Source organism: Falco naumanni, chromosome 3, assembly GCF_017639655.2.
Source record: "Falco naumanni isolate bFalNau1 chromosome 3, bFalNau1.pat, whole genome shotgun sequence".
In the NCBI taxonomy this organism is placed as follows: domain Eukaryota; kingdom Metazoa; phylum Chordata; class Aves; order Falconiformes; family Falconidae; genus Falco; species Falco naumanni.
The window spans coordinates 46,815,568-46,834,975 of NC_054056.1; the positions used below are offsets into that span (position 1 = coordinate 46,815,568).

At 38.3% G+C, this 19,408-nt stretch overlaps 1 protein-coding gene across 2 annotated transcripts in view; it reads right to left on the reverse strand.

The window, feature by feature from the left end:
* TERT (telomerase reverse transcriptase) overlaps positions 1 to 19,408 on the reverse strand; it is a 33,763-nt gene that overhangs the window by 13,258 nt on the left and 1,097 nt on the right. Inside the window, exons 2-8 of one of the 2 annotated variants that reach the window (XM_040587508.1) lie at positions 17,119 to 19,015; positions 14,295 to 14,490; positions 9,916 to 10,051; positions 6,393 to 6,575; positions 4,935 to 5,096; positions 4,475 to 4,570; positions 2,349 to 2,434 (exon numbers count right to left, since the gene is read on the reverse strand). In XM_040587508.1, coding sequence (XP_040443442.1) covers positions 2,349 to 2,434; positions 4,475 to 4,570; positions 4,935 to 5,096; positions 6,393 to 6,575; positions 9,916 to 10,051; positions 14,295 to 14,490; positions 17,119 to 19,015 — 2,756 coding nt within the window. Of the gene's footprint in view, positions 1 to 2,348; positions 2,435 to 4,474; positions 4,571 to 4,934; positions 5,097 to 6,392; positions 6,576 to 9,861; positions 10,052 to 14,294; positions 14,491 to 17,118; positions 19,016 to 19,408 lie in introns of both variants that reach the window. The other variant, XM_040587507.1, reaches the window with a different exon arrangement.

Below are 19,408 nucleotides of genomic sequence, written 5' to 3' on the forward strand. Positions count from 1 at the left end.
GTTCTTTCCTCTAAGAGCCTACATATTGTTTGAGATGTTTTAAGTTAAACAGTGGAAAAAACCACGTATTCCTTTATTCATAACAAACTCCAGTAGACAACTGTCATTAAACGTAAGACATGTAACCGATCTCAAACCTCAATGCCGCCTCCCTCCCTCAGCTGCAGAGCCATCCTTCATTTAAGCTTTGTAATTCTTTATGTTCCATCCTGCAGAGCTTCAAAACAAGCATTCTTGTACAAGAAACAAAGTGCACTGGACAAAACTTTCAAACTATAATTAATACTTAATTATTATTGAGGTGTTTATTCTTTGTTTATAGTTGCACAGCATGACCTGGCCAAGGAAAATATTTTCTTGAGATTTTGTATTTGGGAGGTTTTGTTTCTTTTCTGTGGGGTTGATGGGCTTTTTTCTTCGGGGGTGGGATGTGCGTCCACAAATATGACTTTAATCTTAGGGAAATTTCTGATGGCTTTGCCCAATAAAGCAAGTGATCTGGTTTTATACATCCCAGCTATACTGTAAATTGTAATTATATCCTCCTTTAACTGCTCAGACTTAAAGCTATCTTACTTCTAATCAGGGAAAACCACTACATCCTGTGAAATGATAACCCTTATTACTTGTAATGATACCCAACCTCTCCCTGCCCCCCCCCACTTCAACAGTTCCCTGAAGTTGTCAGTTGTCACTTTGCAGAAGAGTAAATCTTGATTTGTTTCTCATGGCTTCAGAGAATTCACACAGACATGGCCAGGGGGAGGTTCATTAATACTGCCCCTATCTTGTTACTTGTATAAAGCCAGTAAGACCATGCACAGTAACAGTAACCTATCACTTCTAGATAAGCTGCCGAGGACAGTGCTCCCCACCACCTTGTGGATTTTTCTGTGCTGGCGGCAACAGAACAGTATGCCTCACAAAACCCAAGGGACTTCTTTTCATGACAGTCCTTTGAAACAGCGAGATACTACATTATAATGTCTATTTCACCATTACTACATGAATGGCTTAGTGAAACTGAAGAGAATGAAATTATGCAACTGGACACCAGAGCCACATACTACATTCTAGCTGTGATCTTGCCTGTTTTGATTCATCTGCCAATTTTTCTAGCAGTTATATTACATTTTTCTGGACTTCTGGTAAACGTCTTAAATGGTATTAAAAGATTCTTTCTAGGTACCCACTCAACAATCAGCATTTTTCTTAAAATATCAGGTGAATGTTAACTAGCTGTGATGACTTTTTGACAACCATCAGAAAGTGTACTCATTTACTAAACTTATTTTCAGGTTTGGGGTTGGTTTTTTTTTTTGAACAAATGAGAATGAGCTACTTAAAAATGGCAAATTCATTCCACAAGACAGAATTTTTTCAGCCAAGCTGTGACTGAATTTAAGTAAGTGTGAAATGGGCGTTGTCAGGGAGTACTTTCATTAAAACCATTAAACTTTTATTAAACACACTGAAGTCCTTACTAACAGCATGCTATGTCAGCATTCTCATGATCCTGCCAAAGGGACTGTAAGCATTGCTGCTAGAAAAACCTATAAAAACTCTTCTATTTGCCTCCTTGAAAGTTTTTCTCCCTCTCACTCAATCCTGTGAGATTAAGTATTCTAAAATATAAATATTTTTTTCAACAGCAAGAAGCTATTACTTCTAAAATACCTCACTCTGAATTTACAAATAAAGATCATGCAAGTACTTGCTTTCTAGACATGGTACACATTTGCCATCTACAGGTAAAACGTAAATACCAGATCACCATCTCTAGCAACACAAGAAAAAAATCTGCATTGCTACCCTCTATAATCTGATACCTAATTCTGGAGCTGCCAATAATTTTAATTCCTATTGTTACTGCCTTTTACTTCTATTGTAACTTGCCAAATAGCAAGGCTATGCAGAAAAGGTTTAACATTTTTAAATTTTTACACTATACAGAAACTACTAACAAGGCTTTTGCATGATTGCTTGGATGTCACCTTGCTTTTGTTCGCTACTATGGGACCCAACATTTTAAAGTCTTTTTCTTTTGAACTACATCTGCAGTTTTAAATTAAGAAAGTTAAATATTTATAGAAGAATGTATTCTGTGCACAGTTAACATCATCCAGGTGGGAAAGAGAAATTCCATTCAATATGAATTTGCTTCCAAACTCTTCATGCTTTTATGAACTTTAAGTGATAGATTTCAAATTAACATGAAATAAAAATCTTTAAAAAACAGCTATCAAAAATCCCGAGCCAACTAAAAGAATCCTGCTTAACAGAAAAAAAACCCAAACAACCAAAAATACTAAACACACTATGCACAGAAAAACTAACTCCTTTTTTACCTGCTCCCAATCTGCAAGATGGTGTTATGTATCACGTGAAGAAAAAAAGTAAATAGGGTGGAACTTGTCTCATTAAAAGATAAGCTCTAGAAACGGGACAAAACAAAACATTTGTACTTTAGAAATGTGCTGAAACTAAAAATACAGTATAAAATTAATACATACACAGAAACCTTTATGACAAGACTGAAGGAGTTCAAACCCCTAAGGTAAGGGGAGAAAAAGTCCCACAGACCACAGCACTAAAACCAAGATGTGAATATACGCACTAAGCTGCTCACATCCACAAGTGAACGGTGCAGTGTTGGTTTTTTTTTTGCTTTAGCAGAAAAGTGGGTTTTATTGGTCTTAGATGGGAAAATTGTCAAATATAACACCTAAACCCACTTTTTTTAGCTATTGGTATATTATATTTTATTATTACGATGTATGAGACCATACTCCCTTGGCCACTTTCTGCCCTGTAGGACAATTTCTGTAACTGGCATGTACTTCACAATTCCCCAAGTTTAGATATACTCACTTGCCAGTTCTGCTGCAAAACACACTCTCTGCCACAGATTACCAATGATTCCATGCATGACTGTCCACTCATTATTTATGAATCTTTTTGTGTTAAAAAATGTGCAATAAAAAAAATAATTTAGAGCAGTTTAAATCCCTTTAACAATGACTTCATGAGAACTAAAGCAAAATTACTTCCTATTTGAATAGATTAAGACATCAGACAAATGCACACAGCTTTGATAAAGCCACATAAGATCACGGTTATTTGTACTGAAAAAGCTAACGTGATGCACCTGTGGTACTGACACTTAGGCTGACATGGTACTTCTCTCAGGATACTTTATTTAAAAAGACACAAATTGTTTTCGAATGTAAAATTTAAATAGAATGCTGCTGTTCATGCAATATCTAGCATAGTTATCTGAATCAGATGTCTGCTGTAAAAAAGAACAAAATAAAACCTACATACACATTATTACGAGATCCAGCTAGTTTTCGTTTTCATCCATGTACTCATTAAGGTCTCTGCACTTTGTAGGATCCTGGCATTGTGCACCACCCCATACTGTATGTTCTACTGTTATGTCCATAGATATACAAGATCATTTTACTTATGTTACAAACATACATTACCCTATGTCAAAATTTTCCACTGGCAAGTTTATGCAAAAAGAAATTTTTGCAGAGGAAGTAGCCTGCAAGAATATACTTGCCTGTTCATCTGATGCTTGGGAATCTTTTAGGTTGTTATCATGGAACACCACGATGTCGCCAAGCAATAAGATTTATTTAGAAAGTGGTTGAGGATATCACCTACTTCTATGCCTTTCTCTGTCATGCTCCTTGCACAGAAAGAAGTCTTGAGAACATACATTTGGAATTAGTACAGCTCTTTGCAGCACAAAAATTAAAACAGAAGAACCCTTGCTTCTTTTAACAAAATCAGCTGCAGCAGATTTAAAATACCTATTATTTTCAGCCATACTTTTATTCACTGAAAGCAAGAAATCTCTTTAAACAAAAAATACAAGAGTTGATCTTGTTTTGTGCTGCATTTTAACTCCTCTAAATAAAGAAGAATTCATTTTTATCAGCCTTGGCAGGTAATAATTAAAATAAGCTTTTTTATAAAAAAAAACCAAAAAATATTTTTTCTATTCTGTGCATTCAAGATGCCACACCTATTTCCTTAGCTACCTAGCTTAGAATACATTTTGCTCATTCTTACTTCTGTACATTTTGGAGATAGTAAATGTTGAAGTCCTTCTTTAACAGACAGTTTCTCACTTGAGAACCGTTGTAGCAAACAATGGAATTAGGAAAGGAAAAAGAAAACACTGGTTAAAATGAAAGTTTGAGACAACAACAAGAAAATCTGGGAGAAGTCTAGAAGGACATTTTGTCAGATTTCTTGCCTGGTACACTCCTTCCACTGAACACAGAGCCTGTTATAAACATGAAAAGAAGAGATGACAGAAATCCTTCCACAGAAGGTGCTGGATAACTAGAAGAGAGGTGGTGTCACCACATTATATGTGCATTCAATTGAAAATCCCAATCTTCCTCCAATTCTTCTGTAGTTTTCTTTTTCAGTTCAAAAGAAACCCCCCAATATTTACCTGTTCAACTATTATTGCATTTTGCAATGAGGCATTCTCCTGAAGGTGGGACACAAACTGCTTCATGTTTGGCATAAAATCCTTGAAAGTAGAAACCTGCATATTGAATGTAAAGAAGTAAGTGACAAAAGCAATAGAAAATTCTTTACCAGACTCTTATTCAGTGAAGGTCAGAGGGCCAGCCTTATTGTATTATTTTAACCCCACAGTTCTGCTACTGCTAAAATGAAGTATCTTCCTCACATATCTCCATTTCTACAACATATTTATCTTTATTCTTACTAAGATTGAGTAGAAAGTGTAAAAGCAAGCTTTGCTACCTCTGGAAAATATCCACCACTATTAAAAAAGGTTTATGAAGCAATTGCCTAATTCAAATTGTGACTAAAAAATTCTATAAACTATTCTTTGGACTGAAACATATCTACAGCAGCAAACAGAAGAAATTAGCAAGTCATACATGTCTCCTATAGAACTTCTTGGATTTTCCACGTTGTTTAACCATAACCATGGCATAGCGCCGTATACAGTAGACAGTTTTTTTTTCAGGGTTTAAGATCCGTGAAACCACTTCCACAAGTTTATTGTGAGGAATGCTATCATAAGCCCTGGACACATCGGCCTGAAATAAAACAAATACCTTCTGTTAGTTATTCATCAGTATCACTGTAAACACTGTGGCAGTATGAAAAAAGTACTGTTGTAGCATGTAAACAAGGCCGAAAGATAAATCACATAGGAGTGAAATTATTGCATCATTCTGTCCAAATTTGTGACAAAACAAACTCATTGCTTATCGGCAAAATCTTTCCTCACTCATCAGTGTGTATTCCCTTACAAAGGATAACCAAACCATCAGTTTTAGCACAATTCCTATTATTAAAGGAAGATGATACCATATGCAAACTCAAATTAACACTGAACCTTCAATTGTTTAACTGAAGTTTATTGCTGATATTTTTATGTTTACATATTTTAAGAAACCTTCCTCTCCATATGATCATGGAAGTGACATCTTAGGCTTTTGGAAAGTACTTTTCCTAAACCTTATATTGCAATCTTACTTCTGCTTTCACTTGTCATAGTTAAAATTGAAAACCTCCTGAAGAAGCAACAGTCTTAGAACTATGTCAATGACATGATTCTTTGGCTTGAAAGATGAGACAATCATTAAAAGTAATTCAAGCCAAAGAATCATGTCATTGGACATAGTTCTCCTAAGATTGCACGGGAGAAGAATCCCACTATAATGTATAATTTCATATATACATATAAATCCATGTAATTTACATACATCTGTATAAATCACCCCAATTCAAACCTACGAATTCAGCTCAAACACAAAATGTTGCCAGCTAGACACAGCTGAAAAAACAAGTGTGTTAAAATACTCCTTCAAATAGTGGAATATGACAAGTGCTCACGTTTTTCAAGTGGCAGAACCACCTTGCTGGAGACAAGAGAGCTCTGGTGTTCATTTTCAACAGAAACTAATGATACTTAGGTAGAAGACACCTATTTTTAAAAAGATGCTGACTTTATCCAAATCAAGTTTTTCTTGTTTTTCCTTTGGAAGATGGCCCTTAAAAAGCACATCTGAGTTTATATCTTTGTCTGATTTTTATACCTAAGTAAATATAACTGCAAAAATCCAGTGCATGTGCAGAAGCAAGAGCTACTACGTGACAGGAAGATGGACAAAAAATATCCAAGTAAAGGAAGCACTAACTGCAGGGACATCCCCCCTCAAAAAAACCAAGCAACTCCCCATCCCAAAAAACCAACCAGAGTCTGTGTTAGGGGTGCACAAAAGTTTATTTTGAAAAAAATAATCATGGAGTCAGATCACAGCTATAAAAGTATCTGCACAAGCTGACTTTGACAATTTAGTTTTGAGTATGTAATTAAAAAGACATACCTTTACATAGTAGAAATGAGGAATTTCACCATCTGATTCGAGAACCTTTGTAACAAACTTTTTCCATGTCCTGTAGATATCATTCCTCCCGAACACTGAAGAACCAATAAAACTGGTGTTTATGGTCCGTTCATAATCTAACACACTAAACAGATTTTTTAGTCGAGCGTTGTAGTGATGCATCTAAACAGACCAAAGATGTTTAAATACATAAAGTTAAAGTATGCTGAAACATATTAAATTCTGTACAATACACAGGTTTCCCATTTAGATGAAATATGAGACTAAATTTACGTATTTTATTATTTTGGTCAACCGCAGTTTTCAAAAAGCCTGAATGCAGCTGCAGTAACCACTTGGAAGTGACAAAACAGCCTCAGAGTTTTTTGGGGTTTTTTTGGTTGGTTGGTTGGAAATATAGTTTTTTCTGTACTTTACTCTTGGAAATCAAGGTGTAATAATTAAGGAGATAAATATATGTACTCCAGCAAATACAACCACCACCAATTAGAAAGTAGCTTCTTAAAGTAATTTTTTATGTCTGCTGGAGATTATCACCTCAAGAACAACAAAAAAACCCCACATGCCCCAAGACCTTAGGCTAACTCCACCTGCACTATCAGCTGAGCCTCTGGAAGTACTTTATGCCAGTATGTTAGCAAAGATATGGGAACAGTAAAGTACATCAGAGTGGCAGTAAAGTCGTGCAGGTTGATTAGCTCTGTAAACACCTTAAGGGAAAAAAAAAATAAAATAAATATTGACAGACCTGGCAAGAAAAGAATACTGAAAGGGCAAGCCATAGTACTAAAGAAAACAAACTGCACACATCGTATACTTATGAATCAGTTTAGAACTTCAAAGAAATCCTCCAAAATACATACACAAAACATAAAAGGGTTCTTACTTTCAATGGTAGTTTTGTCATTCTGATATGGATACACTGAAACTAATTATGGAAGCGTTCCAATTCATCTGAAAACATTTGTTTTTGCACTGAAAAAAACCCCAATTACAGGTTTCAGTGAAAAGCTGGCAAAACTAAAGCATATCAGAAATCTTTCTTGTACCACTGCCACAGCCTCCAAAACTTCACTGTTTTACATCAGCTATTATGTTCATTTATCGGCTGATCTTGTAAAATGCTTCTGACCAGTTTATAAAACAAAGATTTCTGAAAATTGAGACTGTTTTCTGAATCATTGCAGTGGCTATTTTCTGTCACAGGCCAAGTTCCTAAGTAAAAGAGTTGAAAGTGTAGAGATGTAGCTCAAAGGTAAAAAGAAGCAGCAAGATTAAGGTAATCATCATCAGAAATCTTTTATTCCTTCTTAATGAGGCAATCCCAGGATGGTTGCTTTTTCACAAAAAGCATACCTTCACCTCTTCACAAAGCTGATGGTCATATGGGTGTTATCAGGTGAATTAATAAAAGAAAATTGAGACTGGTTTCAAACCCAGTTTGAACTAGACCTGAGACACCTGGATTTGCAGTAGTCACAGTAGTTCATCATTTTCATGTTAGAAGGAATTCCCTCAGGCCTCTTAATTACCCAGAACAGGTCTAATCCAGAGTTGCTAACATTTTGGCAAAACCTAAAGATCTGCTGGAAGCTCTGCAGAATGCAGTAAAAGACATTAAGCTTTCAGACAAATGAGATCTTTTAGAACCCTGCTACCTCCCAGTACTTTGAGCTATTAAAAACGGGAATTAAAAAATATAATAAATTGGTTCAAATGAAAAAGGAAGAAGGATGTAAAGCAAATAGGTAAAACTTTTGAAACAAACCAAAATATACACTGATTTGAGGATAAATTCACAGAACAGGACTCATTCCATCATGTATTTTGAAGCAAAGTCTGAGAGTTGCCTAACAATCAGAAGCTGGCTTGCTGGCTATTTGGGAGATTATCTCTGGCAATTCATCTGGCTACATGCCAGCGTTGACTACAGAAGCTGGCTAAGACTACACCTACAATTCCAAACCAGCTTCCAAATTCCAAAATCTGGAATATTGTCACACAGAAAGAACTGGAAGATCATTTTCCTTTTTAAATGCTAGGAGGAAAGCTGAGAGCAGTCACAAGCCAAGCTGGCTTCCACTAGGTTGGAAGCATTAAAGTCATAAATTGTTTTGCATTAGACGCTTTTCTCTGTCTCAGTCTACTATCCGAGAAGAGAGCTAACACTACTACCACCTTCTCTTTCATGGATTTATGAAAATCATTAGCTACACTTTGTGATTAGTTTAGACAGATGAGGTCCGTCTAAAAGCTGACAACTTTAGCATCTTCAGTTATCTGTCAGCACTCTCCAACAGGAGTCTATCACCCCCACTTTTCAGTAGATACAGATGTTCCCTCTCAGCGCCAAGGCAGCCAGGTTAGCTCAAATCACTTGACCAGCTACCATGGTCAACTTTGAAACTTCATCTTCTTCAGTATATTTGTCTCATCCTTTATGCCAGATGTGTTACAGGAACAATAGCACCTTTAAAGTACTGCAGCTATTTCCAAATTAACTGTGTGCATACTCTCATATCTGACAGTCTGATCGTCACAGAAAGACAACGAGGAAATAACACTCAGAACATCTTTTAGTTGACATCCTGTAAATCTGGTCTGGGATCACATACTGAACACTAAGCGCTAAGAAGCTGTTGATTTCTCATACATTTGGGGAACACTTTAATCTTGTGCACTAAATGGGACTCAGCTTTAAGGAAAAACAATTAATACAATCTTAAAACATGGTGAAACTGAGTTCCCACCACTTCTTGTGGTTAGCTGGCCTGTTAGATTATCCTGTGCAATGTGTGTTCTGTCTCTATTCCCACATTGCAGCAATTCCCAGCTTCCTTCCTAAACCCCTGCTGTGCTTGATCCAGCTTCCTTGCCCTTCTTAGACCTTCTTGTGTAACACAGCCAATTCATCACCATTCAGCCCCCTGGGCTGACCTGGCACCACAGCCAACTAACCGATCAACATGCATAATCATTATTCAGGTAAATCCCAACAGGCTGGATTCATCCTCCCTCACCCTCTGGTGCGCCAAACAAATACAACATGCTAGTTCAGAACACTGAGTATCTTTAAGATTTCCATCCTTCTGCTCCCATAGGTGGCCAATACCTACAACCAGACACAGTCTGCAAGCCTGAGGGAAAGGCACGGAAAAAGAAGAGAAAGAAAACATGACTACCTGACGGGCCGTGCCATTCTGTTAAGACTCATTTCCTTAAGACAGGCTTGAAAACAGAAGTATGTGATTCTGGAACTGGAAGCTAATAGTAACTAAGCACTAGGAAGGGAGAAGGCAAGCTGCAACAGGCAGATCCACTCAGTCATTCTGATAGGAGTGTTCCAGTTTACCATGTTAAAACTAGTTTTATATAACATCAAAAACCCCTCACTCACTCTATTAGCCATCTACATCAAACCCACATAAAACAGTAAGAAAATAAAAACCTTTTTTTCTCTGCTTTCCTTGGTCAAGGCTCGTGATTCAATAACACCACTCACTTTTACTATGGGTCTTAACCCATTCATTTTGGGAATGAACCGGAGCTTTGATGCCACAGGAATGTATTTTTTTTGACAGACAGCTTCAATCTCCTCTGAAGATAAAGCACGTAGACGTACTTTGGCAAAATGGTTTCTAAAATACAAATACATTTAGTGTAAGTAATAGGAAAGGCACTAAATTAAAACATTTAATCTCTTTATGATAACTGAAACCAAATATATATTCTAACAAGAAATCTGAATTTCAGAATAATTTCATGGTATCTTAACAACAACGTAATACAATAAGAGTATACATTTCTGCTTGATGCAAATTAAGATAACAAAAAAAAAATCTTAACTAACACAAACAAAAATTTAAGCACAGGTTAGCCAAGTACATTTGAACTTTATGACGTATTTTTTTATGCCAGACAACAGGAAGTTGGATATTTTTCATGGTATCAGAAGCTTGAAAATTGAATAGAACCTTCTGTAAACGACGTTAAGAAGGACCCTGGGAAGGACTTGCACACTGTAGTGGGCTGCTCTACTGCCAGCATTTAGGGGACCTACCACTTACTAAAAGTTATAGTGAACTGAGACACTAGGATACATATGCAACATAGGGTCATTACGATATCTAGTAACACAATTCAAAAGAACTGATCCGATGAGCAGGTGTCAGCTAAAGTGAGCAGCAGAAAATAATGAAGAACAGAAGGCTCCGAAGTCATGGGTTCTGAGCTCTGTAAGTTCACCTTACCAGGAAACGTGTTTCCACCTCAGACCTCCCCTCAGGATTTACAGTTCATTATAACTTAGCCCAGATCTATACTTTCCCATGCCATGAGGCAGGAAAGAGGGACAGAGAAAAAGCCCTTGCTTAAGATGTATTAAGTGCCCTCCCTGCAACACAAAAGACCTGGATCAAGCTCCTGCGCTGCCTGTATTGCTCCCAAGGACAAAATGTGCCATTCCAAAAAGACTTACAACCTGGTGATTAGAATACTCCCCTGGGAAGCGAAGATTCAAATCCCCGCAACAGAACGGACACAAATCTAAACTTGCATGCAAAATTTTTCACATCCTACACAAACCAACAGGCTGGTTTAGCAAAAGGAGGCCACACTATCACAAAAGGCAGTGGATGGATGGTGGAAACCTGGTAAGCATTCTCTAGGAGACACATGGGAAGCCAAGCACGCAGGTAAGAGAGGCACACAGATACTTCTCTCCTGTATGCCAACACAACTCACACACAAGCTAATGATCCAGCCGCTTGGGGCTGTCGGGGTCCGAGTGACAGAGTGGATAATGCACAGAAGGTATAGAGGCATTTAGGGCCAGCAAGTTGAGCTACTACTGAATGTTTTAAGGATTTGTATTCAAACTTTGAAATTAAATTCCTGGCACAGATGTTGCCCAAAGCAAAGCAGAAGGGCCAGGAGATCACTCTTCCACAGCCACAGATCACTATTATTTATTATGACTTAAAATCTTTACCGAACCTATAAAACTTCATCATGTACTATAGTATTAGGTAGATCACCAAGACAAAACACAGAACTCCAGTTCAACAGAAACTGAATTATTGTATCACCATCCCTTTACAGTTCCTATTTAAGACTGGAGGAAAAAGAAATATCTCAACCACTGTAAAAAAAAAAAAATACTACTTCCTTTGAAAGTGAAGACAAAGGCCAATCACTGGCAAATCTTCATCATTACTACCTCTGGCAGCTGTAGAATTGGATGTCATTTTGCCTGCAGCAACATTCATAGTTTATTTCATCGCTAACAATTTTGAATGTGCACTGATCTGGGGGCCACTGAACCATTCTGCTGTCCTTTGCGCACTCACAACACTGTTAAGCACTGAACTTTGAGGAACCTGAGTGGATGGTCCTGCTGTCTTCTGACATCTCACCATAAACTGACGGCGGGGATTCAGAACTTCTGCAGCATTTTCAACCCTCAGCAGCCACTCTGCCTGTCAAGGGCAGGGAGGGCACAGTCCTTAGGAAAACCAGTGCTGTCATCACAACACAGGGTGCATTATTTTTAAAACATAACTGCATTCTGCAGGCCATGGAACTGGAAGCAACCATACCATGAAATACTGAATTTATCTTTGTAAGTACTGTTTTAATAAGTTTGTATAGCTTCAAAAATTAATGAAGTTGTCTGTGTGCAATGACCAGCATACTTTCACCTCCACCCATACAGCAAGACAAACACACAGATTCCGGTCCCCTCTCAGAACCGTGGTCTGTACCCCAGAGCATGATTCTGCACAGGAAGACCTACTCATGTGGACAGTCCTTCAGGATGAGGATTTACTCCCTAATGACAACACAGTGCAAAGGCAAGCTCATGAGTAAAGTCCAGGTCAACTCAGTCCAGCCTGTCACATCCATTCTCTTTCTCCCAAAGGAGGATGCAGAAGAACTGAAAAGGCACCACCAGTGGCTATGCTTGGCTGTGAACACCCTCCTGTGAGCCAGCTCAGAGCAATCACCACAAGCAGCTCCAGCTGAGAAGAACCAGGACAACCACAGAACAGCCATTAGGGCAACAACAGAGGCCACCAGATACTGTTCCTCCAGGAAAGACAGAAGCAGCTCAACAGCCGCTGGCACTGATTCACCAATAGTGCCTGAAAACGCTGGCTGGTTGAGAGAGGATGATGCCTGGAGAGCCTGAGAACAGCTGAGGCAGCCCTAAACAGCTATTTCCCAGTATCTCTAAACCCCGGTCTCTCTCCCCGCATGTGAAGTAGGCAGCTTGCCACCTGTACGAGTGCAGTAAACTGATTTAGTAGGAGCCTTCACGTTACACTGCACACTCAAAAAAGCAGTGTGGAAGTCCTAGCCTTGTGAGTGAAGCTTAAGTGCAGCTGCTGGGATCAGGCTAAAAATCCACACAGCTATATATCCTGTAGCAAACAGCAAACACTTGCCCTTGGCAAGCACTCAACATCACGTCCTTGGGATCCCTCCCCAGCTTCCAGTGATCTGTAGTTCACAGGGGCTTCCCAAGCCAAAAGGTGAGAAGGGACTCATGGACAGCGGGGAAAAAGGTGGAGAGGAAATCAGAAGAAATGAGATCAGCCCAAGTTAGGGTCTTTTGAGTTCAGAACACCTTGTCCTTACACATTGGGTTTTTCTGAGAAACTGGCAATAGAGACAAAAGGGCTAAAACCAGAAACATTTGTTTTCTTTTAATCACATACCCCACTAAAAACAGCATTTTATCTAATATGTAGAAGTGCATTGTATCTAATATGTAGAAGTTAGTACTTCATGATACTTTATGCCAAAAAGTAGCCTTTAAAGTAGGTTAAAATTACATCAAACACTAATTGCAACACTAACCTGCTAGTGTGAAGACAAACAGAACATGTGGAACTGGAAATTATACTCGGCTACTACTGTTTAAATTGCATATTGTGCGCTACAACTGCAAACAAGATTGAGGCCCCATTAAGTGCTAACACATCTGCAGAAAAGGTGCACTGGAGATAGCAAAGCTAGCATCAGGGAATGGTGGGGGGGAATGAGAAAAATAACACATGTAACATTGTAGACCACCAGATCACTGTGAAAGCCAAAGGTTTACCATATAAAACAGCCGTGAAAACACAAGACATCAAGTACGTTCATTTTGTACACCAATTTAAAATGAAAACCCAAAAGATGTGAACTATGGAGTTGTGTGCACTATACTGCTCATTGAAATCACCTTCAGATCTTTCCTATTTTCTCACTTAATTGCTTAAAATTTGACCTTAAATAAGGCCCTAACTTAAAACATGCATGCATTTTTAAGACCAAAAAGTAGCAGAATTCCACAGCCACACTAGAAAAGAAGCCACAGCTTTTAAAACCCTCAACCTCCAAAATAACACAAAATCAGAAGGCTACTGTCTGAATTTAGGAATAGAGTATTACAGCATTTCAGCAGAGGTTTGGTTTTAGTTTTTTGTTGGTTTTTTTGTTTTTTTTAATAATTAAAACAGTTGAAGCAAATTCAGTATTAGTAAAATTAACTTTCCCAAGGTTACTTTGGGATTCTGTCATATACTTTACTCAATTTTTTACATCTTTTAACAACGACTTATCAAAACAAGATCCTCTTCATAATGGATTTTATTATTGCAGAAGTTTCTCTTCTCCTACCAAAGAATTCCAAATTTGAATCAGTTTTCTCACATAAAATATTTCTGAATTTACATGCTGTGCATACTACAATCACAGGCTGAATTTTCTTTTGGGAAATTAAGCTAAAGGAGGATAAATGGGCATTAACAGGTGAAAGCAGAATTACAACTTCACACTACAAAACATGAGACTTCCACAAATTTCATTAATATTTGATTATTTTTCTAACATTACCTAATTCCAATGTTCTGTAACTTGGCCCAGATAAACTTTCGGTAGTAGAAAAGCATGTTTTTCTGGAACATGGTCTCGGTGATATAGAAAAATGATCTGAGCAACTCAAGAACATAGGTATTCATCAGCCAGTATAGGAATTTAGCCAAAATTTCTTCACGGAAACAATGTTCATAGGCAGCAACAAAATGATCACCTTCAATAAACAATTCAAAGGTAGTTATAGTAAGTATCAACTATTTGCATTAGTAAAGAAACAACATACAAACAAAAAAAACCACACATAACACACTTTTCTTAGCTTGAGGTTAATGGAAAGAAAAAAACCAAATACAAACAATTGCACAGATGCCACTCCAAATATTCACTAGCATTAAGTAATGTGAATAATTCAAGCCTGTAATACAAACATAGAAACTAATTTGGAGTGACAAGCTGACATACAGGATACAAATACATGCCATTAGTAGCCCAAAAACTTTATCTTCTTCCCCCTCCATGTTGACTGTGCAAGATCTTTAATGCACAATGGCAAGATTATCGTGAAGGGAAAAATAAAATGGAAATAAGCCTACTATAATATAAAACTTTAAGTAAAAAAAAAAAAAAAAGCAAAAGAATGAAAATACTTAGGAATATTGTAAAAGCAGCAGAATTAAACTGGGCTGACTTAGGGATCAGAATGATATTCAGGTTTCTCAATTACATAAAAATTAATTTCAGGGTTCGGCCTTATTTCAGATAACCTACATAAAACTTATTGCCTCAGTCAAAATAATAAAAAAAAAAAATCACCCTAAGTCCATCAGCACTTAATAATATTTAGAATGCACAAAAATAATGAATCCAGAACATTCCTAGCTACTGTTAAATCTAAGGCCACACAGATTTGTAGTGATGTCTAAATATGGGTGAGTAGGGGATAAAACCCTGTGCTACAATACTGAACATTTGCCAACTTCCAATAATACTTTTTCTAATGAAATCTGAGTAGAATTTCGCAAAATACAACAGGACTGTTTAAAGAAATTATACAGAAATATTAGTTTAGCTGCATAGCACAAATCATTATTATGGCACAAACGTGTTAAAAACAGTTTAATTTTGACACAGCAGAGCTGAGGCTTAAAAGTGAAAGTTAGAAAATTAAAGTAAGTTTCCAGTTCTCTACCCTGTTTGGGTTTTGTGCACTTCAGGGCAGAGAGATGTATTTTCATGACCTAAGAAAAGATTACCGTAAAACAGTGTTCACTTCAACAGAAGCCAGGTAACACCAAAGAAAAAAAGAACAATGACTGTTATAAAATTCTCTAACTGAAGAGTTGCAATATGCAGTTGTAATACATTAAATCAGGATGCTACTTAACTGTTGGGAGGGAGGTCATTTGTTTTCTAAGTCCTTGACAAACAGACTAAGTGATGGCTACAATTCAGGGAACTGATGAGAAACCACTACTATTTTTGGAGAAAAAACCCCACACCTACAGTGCAGCAAAGCAATTAAATGTGTGTTTATAAACTTCAAGCACATAAGAGTAGTTTCAGGAAAATTAGCATCAAGCCCATGTGTTGCTTTTCCACAGAATAAGAGGGTACTACATTTTTTTAAGATAAGATATTCCAAATGACTATGAACCAAACATATTTTAAAATAAAAACCTTTTAAAATATTTAAGTCCTCACCATTTTGAAAAGCATGGGGTTTGAGCCATATTTTCTGAATAAAGAATCAATATATTTGCTAAAATTAAGTTTCTTATGCAAGTGTAACCTCTCCTATTTTTTACATCAGTTCTCAAACATCAGACTTTTATTTTCCTCCTACACTACAAAGAACCCATAGTAAGTTCAGAACCTTATCACACCTTTTAAAAAGGCATATCATTTTCAGCTGACATTACTGTAGGATCCAAGTACATTACCAGGTAAGAATACATACTGCAAACATACCAGTTAAGGAAGTGCAACCCAGATTGTATAGATGGGAGAATGGAAGCACAGAAAAATGACAATATGCACTAGATCCTACAGCAATCAATGTCAAAACCACAGCTTCAGCCAAGATGTAAGTCCTAGGTCTGAAGGACTTCTACAAGGAAGCAAGATTTACCTATCATCTGAAAGAAGACTAAACAGAAGGGATTCATATAGAATTTGGAGCAATCAGTTGGTGCCCTCACAACAGTTTCTTTCCACCAGAGACCACACAGTCAGGTGACCTCTGCACCACCAAGCCAAGCCTGAAGCAGTGCTCAATACGCGTGTCTTAGTCCTGTTCCTAGAGAAGAGCTCTAGAAAGGTGACAGATGGTGGGCAAACCCCATATAGCGTGGGTCCTGTACCCACAGCGTTGATTGGGGCTGGGAGGACACGCTGTGGGATGATGAAGGTTCACTCCCACAGCAGAGGAACAGATGACACCACAAGTGTCTCGACTCGTCTTTTAGTTCTCTCTGAAGGCTTACAGAAACCAACAGGCTGCATTTGTTCCTTACATGCTTTGGCCATACTTTAACAAATTTTCAGAGTTACTACAATTTGAAGGGCAGGGGTAGAAGGGAAAGAATTTTGTTGAAAGGCCCAGCATCTGAATTAATTTTTATGAAAATGTCATCCTATTAAACACAAAAATGAATGTGATGCAAGCTTAAGTTTTGGAAGGAGGGCAGGCTTAAGTGTTCTTCCACTATCAATTACAAACACTGCCAGGTTTGTGCTCTCAGCTATGCTTATTACCAATGAAACAAATCTCAATCCAGATTCAACACCCTCCCCTTCCCACATCTGACACCCCCACCACTTAATTCCTTAATTTAAGAAGTACCTTTGACTAGACGAAGCCACATGCAGTCATTGACTCTCATCTTCCACATCAACTGCTGCAATGAAAGCTTAACAAACTTCCCCATGGAAATGAACACTTTCACATTTTTTAAGAACCGGCACTTGTTATGGTTTGAACCCCAAAGCTCCTCGGGAACAACCCGCTCCAGGCACTCCCTCACAAACATGTACACCTGCCAGTGGCTGCTGTGCTGCCTGAGGAGCTTCCCAAGAGCTGAATCACACACCTCTCCCGAGTTTTGCTCCTCACTCTGCGACCCCTCACGCACAGATTTTGCAAGAGGAGCGCTTAAGTTGTCTGGCACATCATCGTGACCAGATTCAGATCTGCTGCTTGTCACACACTTAGTAGGCTCTTTCCCAAACTGTTTTGATTGCTCTTGAACCTCTGCTTCCCCAGACAAGGCTGCCTGACAAGTCAGCTCAGTTTTTCTCACACTGGTTTCAGATATCCGAACAGGGCAATTTTTTTTCAAGAGAACTAAGTAAGGGCACCTTCCATGGTTCTTTAACAGTTTCTGAAATATATGTCTCATTTGCCAGTAGCGTTTGGGCAACCTCTTCTTTCTCCAGTTGTGATGCGGCAGGCTTTGGTTGTGCTTTTGCCCCAGGACATTTTGGCTTAAGAATATAGTTTCTATAAGCCGTCTTCCACCTGCCTTACAGCCCCGCAAGCAATTCAATAAAAATGATCTAGGAAAACGTTCTTGGAAACTTCTGCGAGAATACAGAAGAAACTTCCTGTCAATGTCTACTGCAGAACGCAAAAACGTATTTGGTAACTTCTTTGCCAAATGAGCTAGGGGACTTTCCTGCCTTCCCCATTTTGAAGAAACACCCTCCATGGGTTTGACTTGTGCAGAATCCAACTGAGACTCACAAATACGCATCTCTACTCCTTTCCTATGGGATTCTGCTTGCATTTCAATGCTAGACTTTAAAGGTCTGTTACTCTGAACTCCTCGCAGAAAAGAGTTTTCACCTGCCACAAAGTTCTTCCCATCACAAGATGTGCGAGCTAAAGAAGGACCAGACATATTACTGTTACTTCTTTGAGAAATGTGCTTTTTTTTAATGAGACTTACAGAATGTGATGTGACATATCCAGTTCCATATCTCTTGGAACTACCTTGGTTTACATCAGGAGTGATATTACAAGCCTTTCCGTCTCTCACTTTCTCCTGTACTTTTGCTCTCTTAGCTGAAATTTCAAGTTGTTCTCTATCAAGCTTCCTTTTTAAAGATGGTGTTGTGGCTGACAAACGTAAACCGGAGTTACTCTGTTTTTCCAGACCTTCAGTAACCACTCCGATCTGTTTGCTTGCAGTTTTTGCAGAACACTGGTAACTGGACATGAAGCTTTGTATCTTGTTATTTTTTTTATTTCCCATGCTGGAGACATTAGCGTCAAGTCTTTGTCTGCATTTCCACCAATGCAACCTTGACAGATACTGTCTATGAAACATAAGCCTTTTTTGCATATAGTCAAGCAAGCCACTACGTTTATGCTTTGAAAACCTTTGTTTAACAAATACTGTAGGTGTGTCTACATTATGCGAAATAAGTTCATAAACTGGTTGCCCACAAACTTGGTAACAATTACTAGGGGGAACCAGCATAAAGATTGCGCAGTGTTCTAATAAATACATCATCACATCATCCCCTATCCTGCTCAGCAGTGTTTCCCAGAGGCCGCTGATACGAATAGTTTCTGTTGTAGTATTGGGTAGGTAGCTGTATATACTTGAAGATGGAATTATTTGGAATTCAGAACAATTTTCATCCAGTAAGGAGTATCCATATGCCAGGACATTCTTCTTTCTTTTGTCACACAGTCTCTGAACAATTCTTGTGATGACTTCACTCTGACTAGATAACTGAAGAAAGAAAGAAAGGAAGAGAATTAACTTTTATCACCAACTCTTCCATAAACCACAGCATACACTTTAAACAGACATGCAAGGAACACAGTCCTAGACACCAGCTTTCAAAGCAATATTAATGATTCACAAGTTCCATACCCAAAAAGAGAGCTTTTCACGTGCACCGCAAGACATTTACGTGCAGCTACACGGGCCTACGACTTTAAGGAAGTCTTTTGAGCGTCTGCCCTTTTGATCCCAGTTCTTATGCCCAGGAACACCCCACGCTGCTCCCCTCTGCTCCCGGAGCACCCCGGGCGCCCAACACCTCCGGGTCGCTGCCCGCACCGACGTGGTCCTACAGGCGTTACCAGGCAGGCCCCAGCTTCCAGGGAACCAACAGGTTTC